The sequence below is a fragment of the Oncorhynchus nerka genome, linkage group LG24 (genome assembly GCF_034236695.1).
Source record: "Oncorhynchus nerka isolate Pitt River linkage group LG24, Oner_Uvic_2.0, whole genome shotgun sequence".
NCBI classification, from domain to species: Eukaryota; Metazoa; Chordata; class Actinopteri; order Salmoniformes; family Salmonidae; genus Oncorhynchus; species Oncorhynchus nerka.
This window is the reverse complement of record NC_088419.1, coordinates 67687631-67703668: the sequence shown is the minus strand read 5'-3', so window position 1 is coordinate 67703668 and position 16038 is coordinate 67687631. Positions and strand designations below refer to the sequence as shown.

Here is a 16038-nt window from a genome sequence, read left to right as displayed (position 1 = left end):
AGCACAAAGTGTCTTGATATTCCATAAGGAGCTTAATTTTGGGCTCTTTTCGTGTCTTATCATTCTTTACATACACAGGGCATTGTATTTTAATTACCTCTGAACAGTGGGAGGCAGCTTCTAAGGCTTCTCCATTTGGTTGGAGTAGACCGTGCGACTCTAGCCCAACAATGGAAAGGGCTTTGACACCTCTCACTTCACACGCCAGTGCTAATTGAAGTTGTATCAAGCTTGGCAGCCTTAATTTAGCATTCAGTCCTTATAAAGTAAAGTATGTATTTTTCTTCTTGGCTTTTGGAAATAAAATATAGCTTTAGACTAAACATTACTAACTCAGTTCCAGGTTGGATGGTGTTTTCAGGTTTCTGTTGTTTTCCAGAGCATTTGCTGTATAGTTTTGGAATAATAATATTTGGTAGTTGTAAACCTTTCAGGTGATTCTGTAATTCTGTCCAAAATCAGGTTGTAGGTTTTGATTTGGAGAGAAGGTTGTTTTTTGTACAGGGTAGCATCCTGTATATGTCCCTGACAAAAAAATTAAAGTTGATCTAAATCTAAAAAAATAAAAAGAACATGCTGAAAAATGCAGGAGCTCATCTGCTCATGACCTCTCCTCTCTCTGGCACCATCTTTGGTGCCCTCTCTCCTGCCTCCGCCTCTCCTCCCCCCTGCCTCTCTCCACAGCGAACGCTACATAATGTATTTTGTGTCTGTGATGAAAGAAGACATCTTATTCACCTGAGGCAGGATATGGTTTGGTGATTAGTGAAGAGGATGTTATGTCATAGAAGCAGCACTGAAGGACAAACAGAGTAGAGACATTGGCTATGACAACGCAGGCACTGACCCATTCCTCCCTCCCCCCCTCTCCTTTCTCTCAGGTCCGTTTAAGGACTGCTACCAGGTGCGCCAGGCGGGCCACAGCACCAGTGGGATGTACCTGCTGAAGGCAGAGAGTAATGAACAGCTGATCCAGGCCTGGTGTGAACACAGCTTAGACAACGGAGGCTGGACCGTGTTACAGAGAAGGAAGGATGGATCGGTCAACTTCTTCAGGAACTGGGAGAACTACAAGGTGGTGTAGCACAGACGATCACACACTGACACACACCGAGAGAACAAAAGTATCTGCATCCATCTGTCTATTGTTAACCACTGAGCCATTGGAGCTAACCCATGGCCTGTAAAGTCCAGCCCTCTCCCTCAAACCTCCAATCAGCTGTGACCTCAGCAGGGACAGGGAGGGGCTGATGTAGGAAGCTCCACGTCCCCCTAATCTCCCCTCCTTTGTTACATAACCAACACCATTCCGCCAACACACTAGGCTGCTAACACACTCCATCACTCTGGAGAAAGCCCTGGCCCTGCCAATGTGTGCGTCTGTGTGTGTGGTATCTGTGCAGCCCCCATAGTCTTTCTCCCCAGCCACAGCCAGTTAATTCACCTTGACTGGGAAAGCAGAGGCAGAACTTTGACACATTATCGTCTCCAAATGAGATTCAACATGTTCCATTGATTCTGAAGGTTTGGCTTCCTTTAACATTTAGTGGAGTCTACCGACTGACTAACCATTTTTGTCCTCTGAGCGTGACTGTATCTACTGTCTGCAGATAGAGGTGTGGTTCCTGACTAGAAAAACTGCTGCCGTTTAGGCTAGTTGGTGGATGACCGGAACATTCTAAATGCTTTAGGTGTGAAACTACACAACCACCACACAACTCACAAACCTTTAACCATTTACTAGAAACCCTTGGAACCTGGAAAGCATATATAATATAACCTGCTGTGTCTCTACCCCTACAGAAAGGCTTTGGGAACATAGACGGTGAATACTGGCTGGGTCTGGAGAACATCTTTAACCTGGCAAAGCAGGGGGACTACAGGCTGCTGGTAGAGCTGGAGGACTGGGTGGGGAAGAAGGTGTATGCTGAGTACAGCAGCTTCCGCCTGGAGCCTGAGAGTGAGGGCTACCGCCTGAGACTGGGCACCTACCAGGGAAACGCTGGAGACTCCCTCAGCAGCCACAATGGGAAAATGTTCACCACACTGGACAGGGACAAGGATGCTTTCTCAGGTAAAACAAGGGGAAAACCGTGTATGCTAGAATACGAGTACAATACTGTACTAGTACACCAACACACTGCTATGCTACAGTTTCCCAAGCACACTGTTGCTAAAGCTTCTCTGTACTGTGGTCCATCTCTGTAACATCTCTGCTCAAGTGACAACTACCACTAGAATATTCTGTACCACTAAGCCTTTCTCTCCTCCTCTCCCATCGCTAGGTAACTGTGCCCACTTCCATAAGGGAGGTTGGTGGTACAACGCCTGTGGTCAGACCAACCTGAATGGAGTGTGGTACAGCGGAGGGGTTTACCGCAGTAAGTTCCAGGATGGAATCTTCTGGGCTGAGTACGGAGGCGGATCGTACTCCCTCAAGTCTGTCCGTATAATGATACGACCTATCGACTGAGCCTGGAACAGTCTCCACCCCACTATCTATGCCATGACCTTTAACCCATCCTAATCCCAACCCTCCCACCCCGTGACGTATCAACTTCTCCACCAAGCTACCCATCATCTTCCCATTCTTTTCCTTTCTTACATTTTTAAGCGGAGCAGAGAAGCTGTTTAACTGTAGAGACCCAAATCCCAAATCAAACTGCTTCATGGAAACCCTGGTTCTTCTTCAGCCTCTCTGAAGGGAAGATGACACAGCGTTCTGCTATTGTTTCAGCTGTGCTTCTATTGAGTCCTCTCTAACATGGCCAGACAGCCATATGATAGTGCTGTGAAAGACAGCAGTGGACAGACAAAGTATGAACTCTAACAGAGCTAGCTGCCACAGCCTTCTACAACAGTCACTATGTTATACTCTGTATGGTCCTCCACAATATCAAACTTCAATACGCTATGAAGGTGGTTACATTAGGAATTTCAGATGCTTATTTCACACATGTTGACTGGAAAATAAATGGTTAATTTTGCCGTTTTATTTTGCTCGTCTCTAGCTGGGTCTGTTGCTAGTGAATGCCTTTCTTCACAGCGTACTAAAGATTTAATAAGTTCCTTATGATGTCATCAGTTAAAAACGTTCCACAGTCAAAGGGTTGAGAGGCATGCCCCCCCCCCCCCCCCCCCAGGCTGACAAGACTTGGTACAGTCTTCATGTACATTTAACTCTCACCCCCTCTCTCTCTTGCTTTGTTTGGGCTTGTTGTTTCGGGGTTCCCACAGAGAGGAAACAGATCGTAACAATGTGCTTTGTGATGTGAGAACAGCCCACCTCGCTTTGGTATGTAAATATATTTGGTTTTATTTGCGAGAGTTAATTTAAGACGTATGATTCTGCTGAAGCCAAATGTTTCCTCCATGGTCTCTCCCTTCTGTTATTTATCAACATATTTATAATGAGTATAGTCAGTCACGCCCTGCTCAAGTTAACCCTGGTATGGCCTTTCTGTTTATTCCAGTAAAAAAAAAAAAAAAAAAAAAAACACCCATCAGTACAAACAAACGTCAAGTTGACGGAGGTAAATACCTGCCATCACTTTCCATGTAGTTAAATACTAAATAAAACGGTTTCTAAATACCCTCTATCCTCACCATGCCTCACTCACCTTGTCTGTCTCTCCTTCAACCACGCCATGGCAAACAGACAATAACATCCAGGACATTGAGTGAACATGGTGTACAGTCAGTCAAACTAGTACGCCTGCTCGGTCACAGCTGGCATTTACATTATACGTTTGATTACAGCGCTGTATGAATGAGCTGTAAGGAACAGAGAAGTAGCGAAAATGGAGGATGGGTCTTCTATGGAGAAGTTCATAATGAAAGAATGCAGCCGTGGAGAGTAGAGGAGGTGAAGTGAGGGGGAGAGAGGAGGACAGGAACACTTTTCTAAAGACAAGGAGAGGAGGAACAATGAGAACCACATTTCTGTAGTTCTACATCTGCATTGCTTGCTGTTTGGGGTTTTTGGATGGTCTCTGTATAGCACTCTGACATCTGCTGATGTAAAAAAGGGCTTTAAATATATTTGATTGATTGTAGTTCAGAGAGCGAGCAAAAGAGAGCTGGTAGTCTGGGCTACAAAGATGTAAAAATGGAGGGAGAGAAAGAAAATAGGGAAAGATGATACTGAAGTAGAGGGGAAACGAAAGATTAACAGACAGATCAACATAGCGAGGGCATGAACATAGCGGCTAGATGGAAGACAAAAAGGACAAGGACACAGAAGAGAAAAGGGTAAGGGGGGTGAAAAAAGACAGGAGGAAGGAGGGGGACATTCGTTCCATGTAAAATACTAGATTTCCAGTTTTACAAAGACATACAGTTGAAGTCGGAAGTTTACATACACACAGGTTGGAGTCATTAAAACTCGTTTTTCAACAACTCCACAGCTTTCTTGTTAACAAACTAGTTTTGGCAAGTCGGTTAGGACATCTACTTCGTGCATGACACAAGTCATTTTTCCAACAATTGTTTACAAGCAGATTATTTCACTTATAATTCACTGTATCACAATTCCAATGGGTCAGACATTTGCATACACTAAATTGACTGCCTTTAAACAGCCTGGAAAATTCCAGAAAATGATGCCATGGCTTTAGAAGCTTCTGATAGGCAAATTGACATAATTTGAGTCAATTGGAGGTGTACCTGTGAATGTATTTCAAGGCCTACCTTCAAACTCAGTGCCTCTTTGCTTGACATCATGAAAATCAAGAGATATCAGCCAAGACTTCAGAAAAAAAATTGTAGACCTCCACAAGTTTGGTTCATCCTTGGGAGTAGTTTCTAAAAACTCCTGAAGGTACCACATTAATCTGTACAAACAATAGTATGCAAGTATAAACACCATGGGACCACGCAGCCGTCATACCGCTCAGGAAGGAGACATGTTCTGTCTCCTAGAGATGAACGTACTTCGGTGCGAAAAGTACAAATCAATCCCAGAACAGCAGCAAAGGACCTTGTGAAGATGCTGGAGGAAAGAGATACAAAAGTTTTTTAAATTGACTGGAGGGGTTTTGTAAGGTACAGCAGCTACCTCAAATGAGAACAACCTCTTGTTAACAGAGCAAGCTTGTTAGCCTGTTTGTACTATAAGTATTACACATCTCTGATTTGCACACACTCAGATGAACAAACCTCTACTTTACTGCCTGTTTATGAGACAATCACAGGTGGACAAAGAGCTCTCATAGGATCAGGGTTCCACTGAAGACACAGAAACAGAACACGCACACAAACACACACTTCACTAATCTTGTCTTTTGACCATTCAGATCAGCTCTGAAAAAGAGCTGATTTGAAAATATCTGATAGGTAAAAAAATTAAGTGGAAAAAAGATCAGAATTGTGCTGCCTATGTGAACGCAGCCTATGAAAACAATCAGAGGGAAGTCAATAAATCACTGCACACACACACACACTTTAGGATATGGCTGCTTCTATGCCAGCACTGTGCCTCCCTCGCTCTCTCATCCTCTCCCTCAGTTTCTTTCTCTAACGACGTGGTAGAATTATGGCAGTAGAGAATGACCGAGTATTAATGCGTTTCAGATCTGCTGTACAACACACACAGCATCATTTCCCCCCCAGTCTGCCAGAGCAGCTCAGCCTAGCACCCTACACAACTTTCACACAAAACCTAAAACATAGATCTGTACTCTGAAACACATGTGCCTGTGCACACACACCGTTTTAGCTCTCTGTTGTATTGTACTTCTCTTCTATAAAGCCTCTGACAGGGATGCTGGCCAGGCTATAAAGAGAAACGTAATGCAATGTGCTCAGAAATGACACCAGCATGACTGGATCTCTACACAAACACACACAGTGTGAAGATACATGCAAATATATAATGCTATGAAACAGCATGCACCAATCTGACTTCTTGTCTTTACAGCGCTGAGAAACCCCTAACACCTGTGTGTGTGTGTGTGTGTGTGTGTGTGTGTGTGTGTGTGTGTGAGAGATTCCTGCTTTACACATTCATCCTGTATGAACCACAACAGGAACCAAAAACATGAGTGAAGTCTGGTTTTAGCTTTAATAAAACAGGAAACCTTCAATCTAGCCCTCAAAGAACACAGGTAGAAAAAAACAGACCTACAATAAAATCCAGGAAAACAACCACACAGACAGAGACAGAGTGAAAGAAGGACCGAGAGAGAGAGAGCGAGAAAGATTGATGGTGCTGTAGTTCATAGGGGATTTCTGGGCTTTGTTAGTGCTCAGACAGTCTGGCTGCCAGCTTCCAGAGAGGAAAGGATGGAGCAGAGGAAATATACATAAAAAGGATGGAGCAGAGGAAAAATAAACAAAAGGGATGGAGCAGAGGAAAAATACACACATAAAAAGGGATGGAGCAGAGGAAAAATACACACATAAAAAGGCTGGAGCAGAGGAAAAATACACAAAAAGGCTGGAGCAGAGGAAAAATACATAAAAAGGCTGGAGCAGAGGAAAAAATACATAAAAAGGATGGAGCAGAGGAAAAATACATAAAAAGGATGGAGCAGAGGAAAAATACATAAAAAGGATGGAGCAGAGGAAAAATACATAAAAAGGATGGAGCAGAGGAAATAAACATAAAAAGGATGGAGCAGAGAAAAAATAAACAAAAAGGGATGGAGCAGAGGAAAAATAAACAAAAAGGGATGGAGCAGAGGAAAAATAAACATAAAAGGGATGGAGCAGAGGAAAAATAAACATAAAAAGGGATGGAGCAGAGGAAAAATAAACAAAAGGGATGGAGCAGAGGAAAAATAAACAAAAAGGGATGGAGCAGAGGAAAAATAAACAAAAAGGGATGGAGCAGAGGAAAAATAAACACATAAAAAGGGATGGAGCAGAGGAAAAATAAACACATAAAAAGGCTGGAGCAGAGGAAAAATAAACACATAAAAAGGCTGGAGCAGAGGAAAAATACAAAAAGAATAGAGCAGAGAAAATAAACATAAAAATAATGGAGCAGAGGAAAATAAACATAAAAAGGATGGAGCAGAGGAAAATAAACATAAAAAGAATGGAGCAGAGGAAAATAAACATAAAAAGAATGGAGCAGAGGAAAATAAACATAAAAAGGATGGAGCAGAGGAAAAATACATAAAAAGGATGGAGCAGAGGAAAAATACATAAAAAGGATGGAGCAGAGGAAAAATAAATAAAAAGGGTGGAGCAGAGGAAAAATAAATAAAAAGGATGGAGCAGAGGAAAAATACATAAAAAGGGTGGAGCAGAGGAAATATAGATAAAAAGGATGGAGCAGAGGAAAAATAAATAAAAAGGGTGGAGCAGAGGAAAAATAAATAAAAAGGATGGAGCAGAGGAAAAATAAATAAAAAGGGTGGAGCAGAGGAAAAATAAATAAAAAGGATGGAGCAGAGGAAAAATACATAAAAAGGGTGGAGCAGAGGAAATATAGATAAAAAGGATGGAGCAGAGGAAAAATAAATAAAGGATGGAGCAGAGGAAAAAAACATAAAAAGGGTGGAGCAGAGGAAAAATAAATAAAAAGGATGGAGCAGAGGAAAAATAAATAAAAAGGATGGAGCAGAGGAAATATACATAAAAAGGGTGGAGCAGAGGAAATATAGATAAAAAGGGTGGAGTGACAAATATACAGTGGAGTGACGGTATACTGTAAATTGTGATGCCTTTTACCAGTGGGTGCATCTGATTGTGGTTATCGGTGATTGCTGGGGACATAATATGGGGGGGACTCGTGAAAACGTCACTTTAAAATATGAAGTGTGTGTGTGTCTTACCCAGGTATGGTATGCAGGAGTTCATGCTCTGGCTGCGTATGTAGTCTCGGAGACGTTTGTAGTTGTCTTCTTTGGCCATGAGATACTCCAACCGCTCAAACATTGTTTTGTCCTTCCGACTCAACAACTAGAGACAGACGGAGAAATGTTTGAGTTGAGTTATTGTAAACATACTAGTAGGGCCGTGACAACACCAGTATCGCAATATTTTTACCATGGCAAAACTGAAAACACGAAGCAGACCTAACTTAATGGTTCTTTAAAATATTATGTGCTATAGCTTGAACAATAAATTGATGCGACTCTGGATAACAACAATGATGTTTACTTCCAACATTAGGGCTGTTTTCCTATAAAAGTTAAATTAGCTTTGGATTTTGTTACTTTGCCATGATACTAGCAAGTATCTACAAGTTCAATCATATTGAAATCAATTTCATGTTCAATCAATTGAGTTATATTTTGCAACAAGACTACTGTCAAATTTTTGCCTCAATGTGTTTCATGAGGGAGGGACAACATGAACACAATAAAATGCTGATTTAGTGCATTATTATCGGGTAAGCACGATAAGCCGCCTCAATAGCCTATTTGCAGTCATAGGTGGTAATACCGCTCTAGGGGCTGATTTGTCATCAGTATTGTGGAATAACTCCAATGTTAAGGTAAGATTTGAATGGCAAAAGCTGATTCGAGAGCAGCACTGCTTTTCTTTCGCACTTGGCAAACTTTCTCTCTACGTGCTTGTTTGGAAAACACTTACAAACGTGGCTGGTAAATAGCGATGCATCTGGTATGATCATCGTAATGCTTAAGTCACATTGCAACAGTTGTCATAACAGCTCAGCAGGATCTCAGGAGACTTCGTGATAACACTACTGATGATATCCACAGGAGCTCTGGATGAGGGATAAGTTCTGCTCTGGCCATGGCCTAAAGTTATCCACAGTGTGTTTGAGAGAGTGTGTGTGTGTTGACTAGGAGCAGGTGTGCTGGTCTCTCTGGCCAGGCAGGTCTAGTGGTCCAGAGGATTTTCTGGCTGTCTGTACTGCTGACTACTGGGGTTTATATCACTCACATTAATATTACATTTCCACCATGACATCACCGCATCAGTATGTCATTATGTCAGCCCTAATCTCCAAGGCTCTGTCCGTCTGTGGATGGATCAGAATCAGACAGCTCCCTCTTGCAAATTTTTCTGATCTGAGTTTTCTGCACAGATGCTTCCAATACACAAGACCATTACATATTCCAGCAATGTATTCACAGTGTAATAACTGGTGAAATAGAAAAGGACCATTTACATATGCGACTGCTCTTCACACCGTCAACACATCTTGTAGAGAGCTGTTAGAGATCATTGTTTTGAGCTGCAGGGACACAGTAACTCACCGCCCATGTCTTGGAGAGTCTATAGATGGGAGCGCTTTGTAGGCCTGACACCACAGCCATCACTGCATGCAGGTTGTTTATGTCACACAGTTTCTGTTGGGAACAGAGAACACGGATGAATACACACACTTTCACATTACAATATATTTATTGTCCACTCGTGAATATGAATCAAGAATCTGTGGTTCTTGCTTCACAAAGTACTACTGTAGAGCATAAGCAGTAGAGTACAGTGTGTGTACCTTGGCAGTTCTGATGTAGAGACTGAGTACCTCAGCTCTGATCTTCAGGGTCTGAGCATGCAGGATCTCCCTCACCACCCAGAAAGTCGTCTGGAGACACAAAACAATCAACCAACAGCAATAAATGCATAGCACAAAGTGCTGAACAAAAAGCAGACCGATGGTTAAGGAGCACTTCCCAACAAAGACACACACACACTCAAATGTGATTGCTGGCTGAGATCTAACCATAATAGCCATTTAACATCAGGTACCGTACAATGTTCCTGCCTTGGTTCCTGACACGTTGTGCGTGAATGAGGTCCGTCTGTCTGTGTGTTAACCCCCAGACAGAACAAAGTGATCGGACCGAGTCATCAATGGCCATTGGCCAAGAGCTCTCTCTCACACATGCACGGATCTCCTCTCATAGCAAAGCAAATAAGGTCAATAAATCAGTCAGCATCTGGTCCAACAGCCCTCATGAGAGAGGAAAGAAAGATGAGAAGTAATGGGGAAAGAATAAGCTGATATCAGGCCTCCTGAGTCTTTTATAGTCTACAGCTGTCTGTACACTGTTCGAGAGAGAGAGATCAGGGCAGATCCAAGATGAGAGATCTAGAGCGCTGATGTCACCTAACCACAGGACAAAGGAAATAGGTCCAGCCTGTCTGTGTAATAGACCAAGACATCAATGTCATCAACTATACACAATACCGATGGTCCCTGAAGTCTTCACCTCTGCAACCATAGCTCCCCTTATCTAACTCTCCGTCACTCGCTTACACTGCCTACTCTCCCACTCACTGGCTTTATCTCCATCTCTCCAGGAGTCACACTCTTCCTCCCACTCACTTTCTCTCTTCCCATCTCCAAACCTTTAGAGAGGTTGTGTGTGTGTGTGTGTGTGAGACTATGGTTCTACTGTATGGTGCAGAGTTGTGCTGAAGATGGGAAGGGGGAGAGATGGGTTGCTCTGGTTAACAAAACTGCCCCCCCCCACACACACACACACACACCGAGGGACAGTGTGAGATATTAGCTAACTGCAGGTGGCTCTGTATAGAAACCCACTGGGTCACAGTCACATAAGATATTAGAGTGGTTGAAGTGTTGCAGGGTAGGAAAATCACTTTTTCTCAAACAGCCTAGACTCTAAATCCTAGCATGCTATGAACTACACCAAAAGGGTCCTACAATTGGTGCTACAGTCACACCACTACACTACCCTCTGGCTCAGGAGATGTCCATGCACCTTGACTCAAAATGTCAAATTATTCACTGGCCTGCATCTGGTTTGAGTGCCTCTTCTCAGAAAAGTCAGTGTTTTTGCTCCATGGAAGTCAAGACGAAGGGAATAGTAAACAGGAGGCGCAGGCTAGAATCTAAAACACTGCAGTAAATAACAGAAAGAGAGAGAAAAGAAAGACCAGCAGACAGAGAGAGACAGAGGAGAGAATGGAGATCCACTAATAAAACTAATCCCATAATACAGTGAGGCAGTACTGTTCACCTGAACAAGCTATTCCCTCTAGCACGGATACACCTGCCCTCAGTCACAGGTGCAGTGCAGACACAGCGGTCAGTGATGATATTATAAGCCACTAAAGTCTCATATAATATCCAACTAAAGCTGCAACAGCCTTGTAATACTACTCCCAGCAGAGAAGGTTTATAGGCCTGTCCAATATGGCCACTACACTGTCCTCATGTCACTGTAAATCACCCCGTTGCTTCTGGCAGCTGTTACAACACAGGTGCTCTGTCTCTCTCTGCGTGTGTCGATGTGTGTGCACTCTACAGGCCAGAGGAAAAAGCAGAGGCTCTTAGTTGTCTTTCCTGTAGTGTTTATGGTCTTATAAAGCTCTGCTGTTTCATCATAAATAGTATGGAACAGAAACACCAGCTGATAGCTGTGGATTAGCTCTGTAATATGGCTGAGTCCCTCAAAAGCAGTTTACGATAGCTCCCTCTCTCACTGCCTGGGTAAGGAGTGCTGAAGAGGCTACAGCTGGGCCTGGCTCGGGTTAGGTTAGTGGCTGATGCCTTCAACGTTTGTATAGATCTAGACTAGATACCTAAACATCACTAGCTCAACCTTGTCTGGTGAGTGTTTGTTAGAGATGACACTAATTCTAAACGTCCTGGTAGGCTACACGAGAGAACATTCCCGAAACTCACTCCCCCCCCCCCCCCTTCAAACGTAATGTTAATATAAGACAAATGTCACCTTAAATAACATTCACAGCGATATAATAAAATAAAAAAATCTATAGAACAGAAACTACTTCTAGTGACTCACTAAACAAACTGAAGTGTAATTCAAACCATGACCCGGTCTAAAAGTAGCCACCCGGTAGTACTGGCTGTGACCCACCTAAAGAGTCTGATCCTACATTATGGGAAACTGGACTAGGTTTAGGAAACAGCCTCCTCTCAGGCACCATCCACCCAGAACTTTCTCTACCCCTCTTCAACCTTGTATGACTTCACAGGGCACTGAGTGCGGGCCACACACACACAAAAACATGCACAAACACATTCTCAGACCACAAAGAAATGTGTCCAAACAGTTGAACACCAGAGAGAGTGAGGGAAGGAGTCTAAGGTCTCTTCTGAGCCTTCATTAGCCATATCAGTCTGATGAGGCTAAACAATGAGACAGACGGGGTTTGAGTGTGTGTTCCCTATAGGAGATGAGTCAACAAGTCAGCAGGAGGTACGTTTTGTTACCATGACATCCTCCAAGCTCCAAAACAAAGGATTAGGGAAGAGGGGATGATTTGGGATGTGGTGAAGAGAGGATGTAATCGCTCCATTACCTGCTAGCCAAGACTGAAGGTTCATTACTCAGCTCTAGGGGTACATTACGCCCCCTGTCCACCCCCCGCTTTTCTGCCTGCCTCTCTGTGTGTGTGTGTGTGTGTGTGTGTTACCTGGTTGAATCTGCGGGTGAAGGCCACAGCATTGGGAGCAGAGCTGTGCTTCTCCTTCTTGTTCCAGCCACAACTCGACAGCTCCTAAACACACAAACACCCAGTTAAGTGATAGTGTGTGTCTGTCAGATTGACATGACACACCCAAAACACACAACAGATCCTAAAGCAGTCACACACAGATTTAAACAACTTTCACAGTTGGTCTTGAACGTAGTAAAGAGTTCATGTTTTCCACAAAAGACAAAACAAGTTTGTTCTTAACAGTTCAGAGAGAGGTGTACAGGACATATAGAAACACCAACGTTCCCTCCAGCTGAACAGCATACTACTTTTAACTACCGAATAAATTAAAATCAAATCTATCAAACTCTGCACCACCTTGTGCTTCCTCAGAGCAGAGGGTGAACAATCATCCCAGTAATCAGATACTAGTGCCCTTGGACAGACCCTGTACCAGCCCTGAGGGCCGAGACCACACACACAGACAGCAGGGGAAGAGAGACTTCTCTGGGCACAGCAGACTGGATCAGGGGCCAGGGATATTATCAGGGACAAATTGATTGAAGAGTAGGAAAATGTGGTGTAATCTCTACTAATCAGCTGAACTACTCTCCTGATGACCTCCTCTAACACTGGCTGTCTGGAGGCAACCTCCTCCACCACCCCTCCCCAGGCCAGTGAGCCGTCACAAAGAAACATACGCAATGTCCCTGTGTGTGTTTGAAGGGGAACAAGTAGAAGTTGGCGGGTCGGAGTGGAGAGAGAGAGCGAGGTGGTGAGGAGTCCAGAGCCTCCTGACAGCAGCTTTCAGCAGGCCTCAGTAAACTGTTACACTGCTGCCCTGACAGACTCCACACCACTAAGAGAGAACCGTGTGTGTGTGTGTGTGTGTGTGTGAGCCCAGTAGTTAAATCGCTTACGACTCATTCAGTTAACCTACACTCTCACCTGCTCTCACCTCTACCTGTCTCTCAACCCCTCTATCCCGCTCTTGTTATTCACGCCTCCAGTGTTCTCCTTCCCCATCTCCTAATAAAGGCTCCCACATGGGGATATGCCATTGGGAGACTGACTAAAGGCATCTGCATGCCTCCCAGCCGAAAGAGTTCTGATGAGTTTGTGCATATATGATGACATTGTGATGTTTTTATTAGTTTTGGACGTCGTTAAGGTTTTTTTCCGGTTGTTCGGGCAGACAACCTTTTTGGCTGCCCGAACAAGTCCACGCCCTTTCGTCTGTGATTGTTCAACATCAGCAGTGGTAGGCCGTCAGGGCCAGCATAATGGCCTAAATATAATCAGAATATATATTTTGTTTAAATATATTTTCCCACAAATATGTATTAAATTATTCCCCAGAGTAAGAGTTATACTCTTCATTTCATAGCTTACCTCTTGGTTGCACTGCTTCCAGCCCCAGGTTGAGATTTGGAGGGCTGGTCTTTATGTTAGATCTTTTATCCAATCATATTCAGCCATCATGTGTTGCCAGGGGTCTAAAATCTGCCCTCAGGCCTTCAGAATCAACAGTGCGGGCGCTTGTAGCTTAAAGTGAATGGAAATTAAAATTGTGTCAACCAATCAGCTTTAGAGTTGACTATTGTATGCCTGCTGGCTGGCTCCAGTGTTACACAGGAGCCAGCTAGCAGGCGTAGTGCGTGCTCGTCTTTTGATTGGATTACCAATATTGAGAGGCAGGTCCTATGCAGAACCTCAGAACTAGGAAACTGAATTTGATAAACAAATTAATTCGCGTACTACTAAGCTGTTTTTTCAACCCACAATGGCGGAAGGAAGAGAAGATATCGATTTGGTCGAGGATATAATTATAACGCCATTCTCAAGACAAACTTTTCAAGAAAAGTTAGACATTGTAAGGAGAGGTCGCCCGACGCCGACGCTACAAAGCCTGTCACAGGCGGGAAAGGGGTTCGTTCGCCACTTTCAAAGTTCCAACTACGAGCGCTATCAATGGCTCACAGGCTCTGAGAAGCACTGCAAACTGCACTGCTGGGAATGCCTATTATTACAATTGAGCGAGAGAGGCGCGGGTTCAGTCAAATCTACGATGACACAGCGCGCATCTCAAGTTCACCCAGCGCACGCAGAGACCCTTACACATACTACCAACAACTCCACAGCAATATTCTGGACAACATTCTTTGCCAGATACGAAACAGATTTCAAGAACACGAAAAATTAATGTTTCTCTCCCTCCTGGACCCCCAGCACTTTCAGACCTACCGGAAAAAAATCCCGCAAACAGCCTTCTCCAGCATAACAGAGAGTCACGGAACAATGTTCGACCTATCAAAGTAAAAAACAGAACTGACTGTAATGTATGCTATGACTGATTTTGAAGGGAAACGTCCCTCTGATCTCCTTGATTTCCTTAAGCAGAAAAATCTGAATGAGGACATGGGGCAACTTTACACATTGGCATGTGTGACAGTGACTATCCCTGTGTCCACGGCTTCTGTCGGGCAGCCATTCTCGGCCTTAAAGCGAATCAAAACGTATTCCAGAAATGCTACTGGACAGACTCAGCTTTCAGCATTAGCCTCCATGTCGATAGAAAAGGACTTATTGGTGGAACTAAAACGCACAGATAAGACTGTACAACTGACTGAGTCATTGAAGTCTTCTTGAGGAAAGAAAGGAGGAGGATGGATTTTGTGTTCAAATAATCCGTCTTTGGTGAGTAGGCATACAATGCATTTTATTTTTTATTAAATGTGTATGTATGTTTCGCATTTTATTTCATTAATATTAAATAGCCTATATATTGGCAAAATAAAATGGCAAATAGCCTATGTTGCAAATTATTTGTTTTCTTTCTTTTATTTTCAGTGAATAGTTATGTCTTTATCATCACGGTGAAACTGCTTTGGGTGCGACGCAACGCCTGGTTATACTGCGTTTCTGTCTAAATGTATAGTGTCCAGAGCCATGGCATCATAATGATGGCAATAAGAGGTGGATTAATTCGGGTGGGACTGTGTAGGACCTCACTGAAGGCCCAGGCCCCAGACCCACGGCACGCCACGCCACTGAACATCAGGGATTCTTCAGTAATGACGAGATTACTCGTTTTAATGCAATTGTTTTCATTGAGAAATACTGAACCAAATATAGTTAGACGTAAAATTGTGCGACTAAGATCTACTCTGTAAAAACCTTCTTAGATGGGTTTCACTAGTTTCCACATCGTCAAGGCCTAGAGATCAAGTACCAGAATCAATCAGTCAGAATCAATCAATGATATTAACCTACCACATAGCTGTTGCGTTACTTTCAATTGTCACGTGGTCATGTCTGTGCCATAACATTGTTGAATTGGTGCCAATGACTGAGATTAAAGCAGAAAAATAGCTTTTTACAACAAATTCTGAATCATTACTTGAAAAGGCACTGGTTGCCTTGGCAGTTGGTTGATCCCAGCCCTACCCTCACCTCAAAGCTTTCCATCGCTACATCAGACATACAGTAAAGTACACAGCTCTGGCTAACACAAGGATGAGTCCACAGCATGCATTTTCAAGTACACACACACAGCGAAATGAGGGAGAGAGAGGGGGGGTTAGAGAGAGTGGGGGCATTAGCTACAGCTGAGAAGAGTGGGATGAGGGAGAGAGAGGGGTTAGAGAGAGGGGGGGGGGGCATTAGCTACAGCTGAGAAGAGTGGGTTAGAGAGAGTGAGGG

The 16038-nt window shown here is 43.5% G+C and overlaps 2 protein-coding genes across 7 annotated transcripts in view; one reads left to right on the top strand and one right to left on the bottom strand.

Moving 5' to 3' along the window:
- Positions 1 to 2987, top strand: part of LOC115108483 (angiopoietin-related protein 1-like) — a 44126-nt gene extending 41139 nt beyond the window's left edge. Inside the window, exons 5-7 of the mRNA XM_029632862.1 lie at positions 882 to 1075; positions 1804 to 2074; positions 2286 to 2987. Of these exons, the coding sequence (XP_029488722.1) occupies positions 882 to 1075; positions 1804 to 2074; positions 2286 to 2473 (653 nt within the window). The 3' untranslated portion in view covers positions 2474 to 2987. The remainder of the gene's footprint in view (positions 1 to 881; positions 1076 to 1803; positions 2075 to 2285) is intronic.
- LOC115108482 (ras-specific guanine nucleotide-releasing factor RalGPS2) overlaps positions 1 to 16038 on the bottom strand; it is a 155832-nt gene that overhangs the window by 75892 nt on the left and 63902 nt on the right. For all 6 annotated transcript variants that reach the window (XR_003860348.2, XM_029632858.2, XM_029632860.2 and 3 more), the window contains 4 exons: positions 12334 to 12417; positions 9419 to 9508; positions 9177 to 9269; positions 7782 to 7908 (listed from right to left, as the gene is read on the bottom strand). Coding sequence is in view for 5 of the 6 variants with exons in the window: in XM_029632858.2 (XP_029488718.1) it covers positions 7782 to 7908; positions 9177 to 9269; positions 9419 to 9508; positions 12334 to 12417 (394 nt within the window). In the remaining variant the exon portion in view is untranslated. The remainder of the gene's footprint in view (positions 1 to 7781; positions 7909 to 9176; positions 9270 to 9418; positions 9509 to 12333; positions 12418 to 16038) is intronic.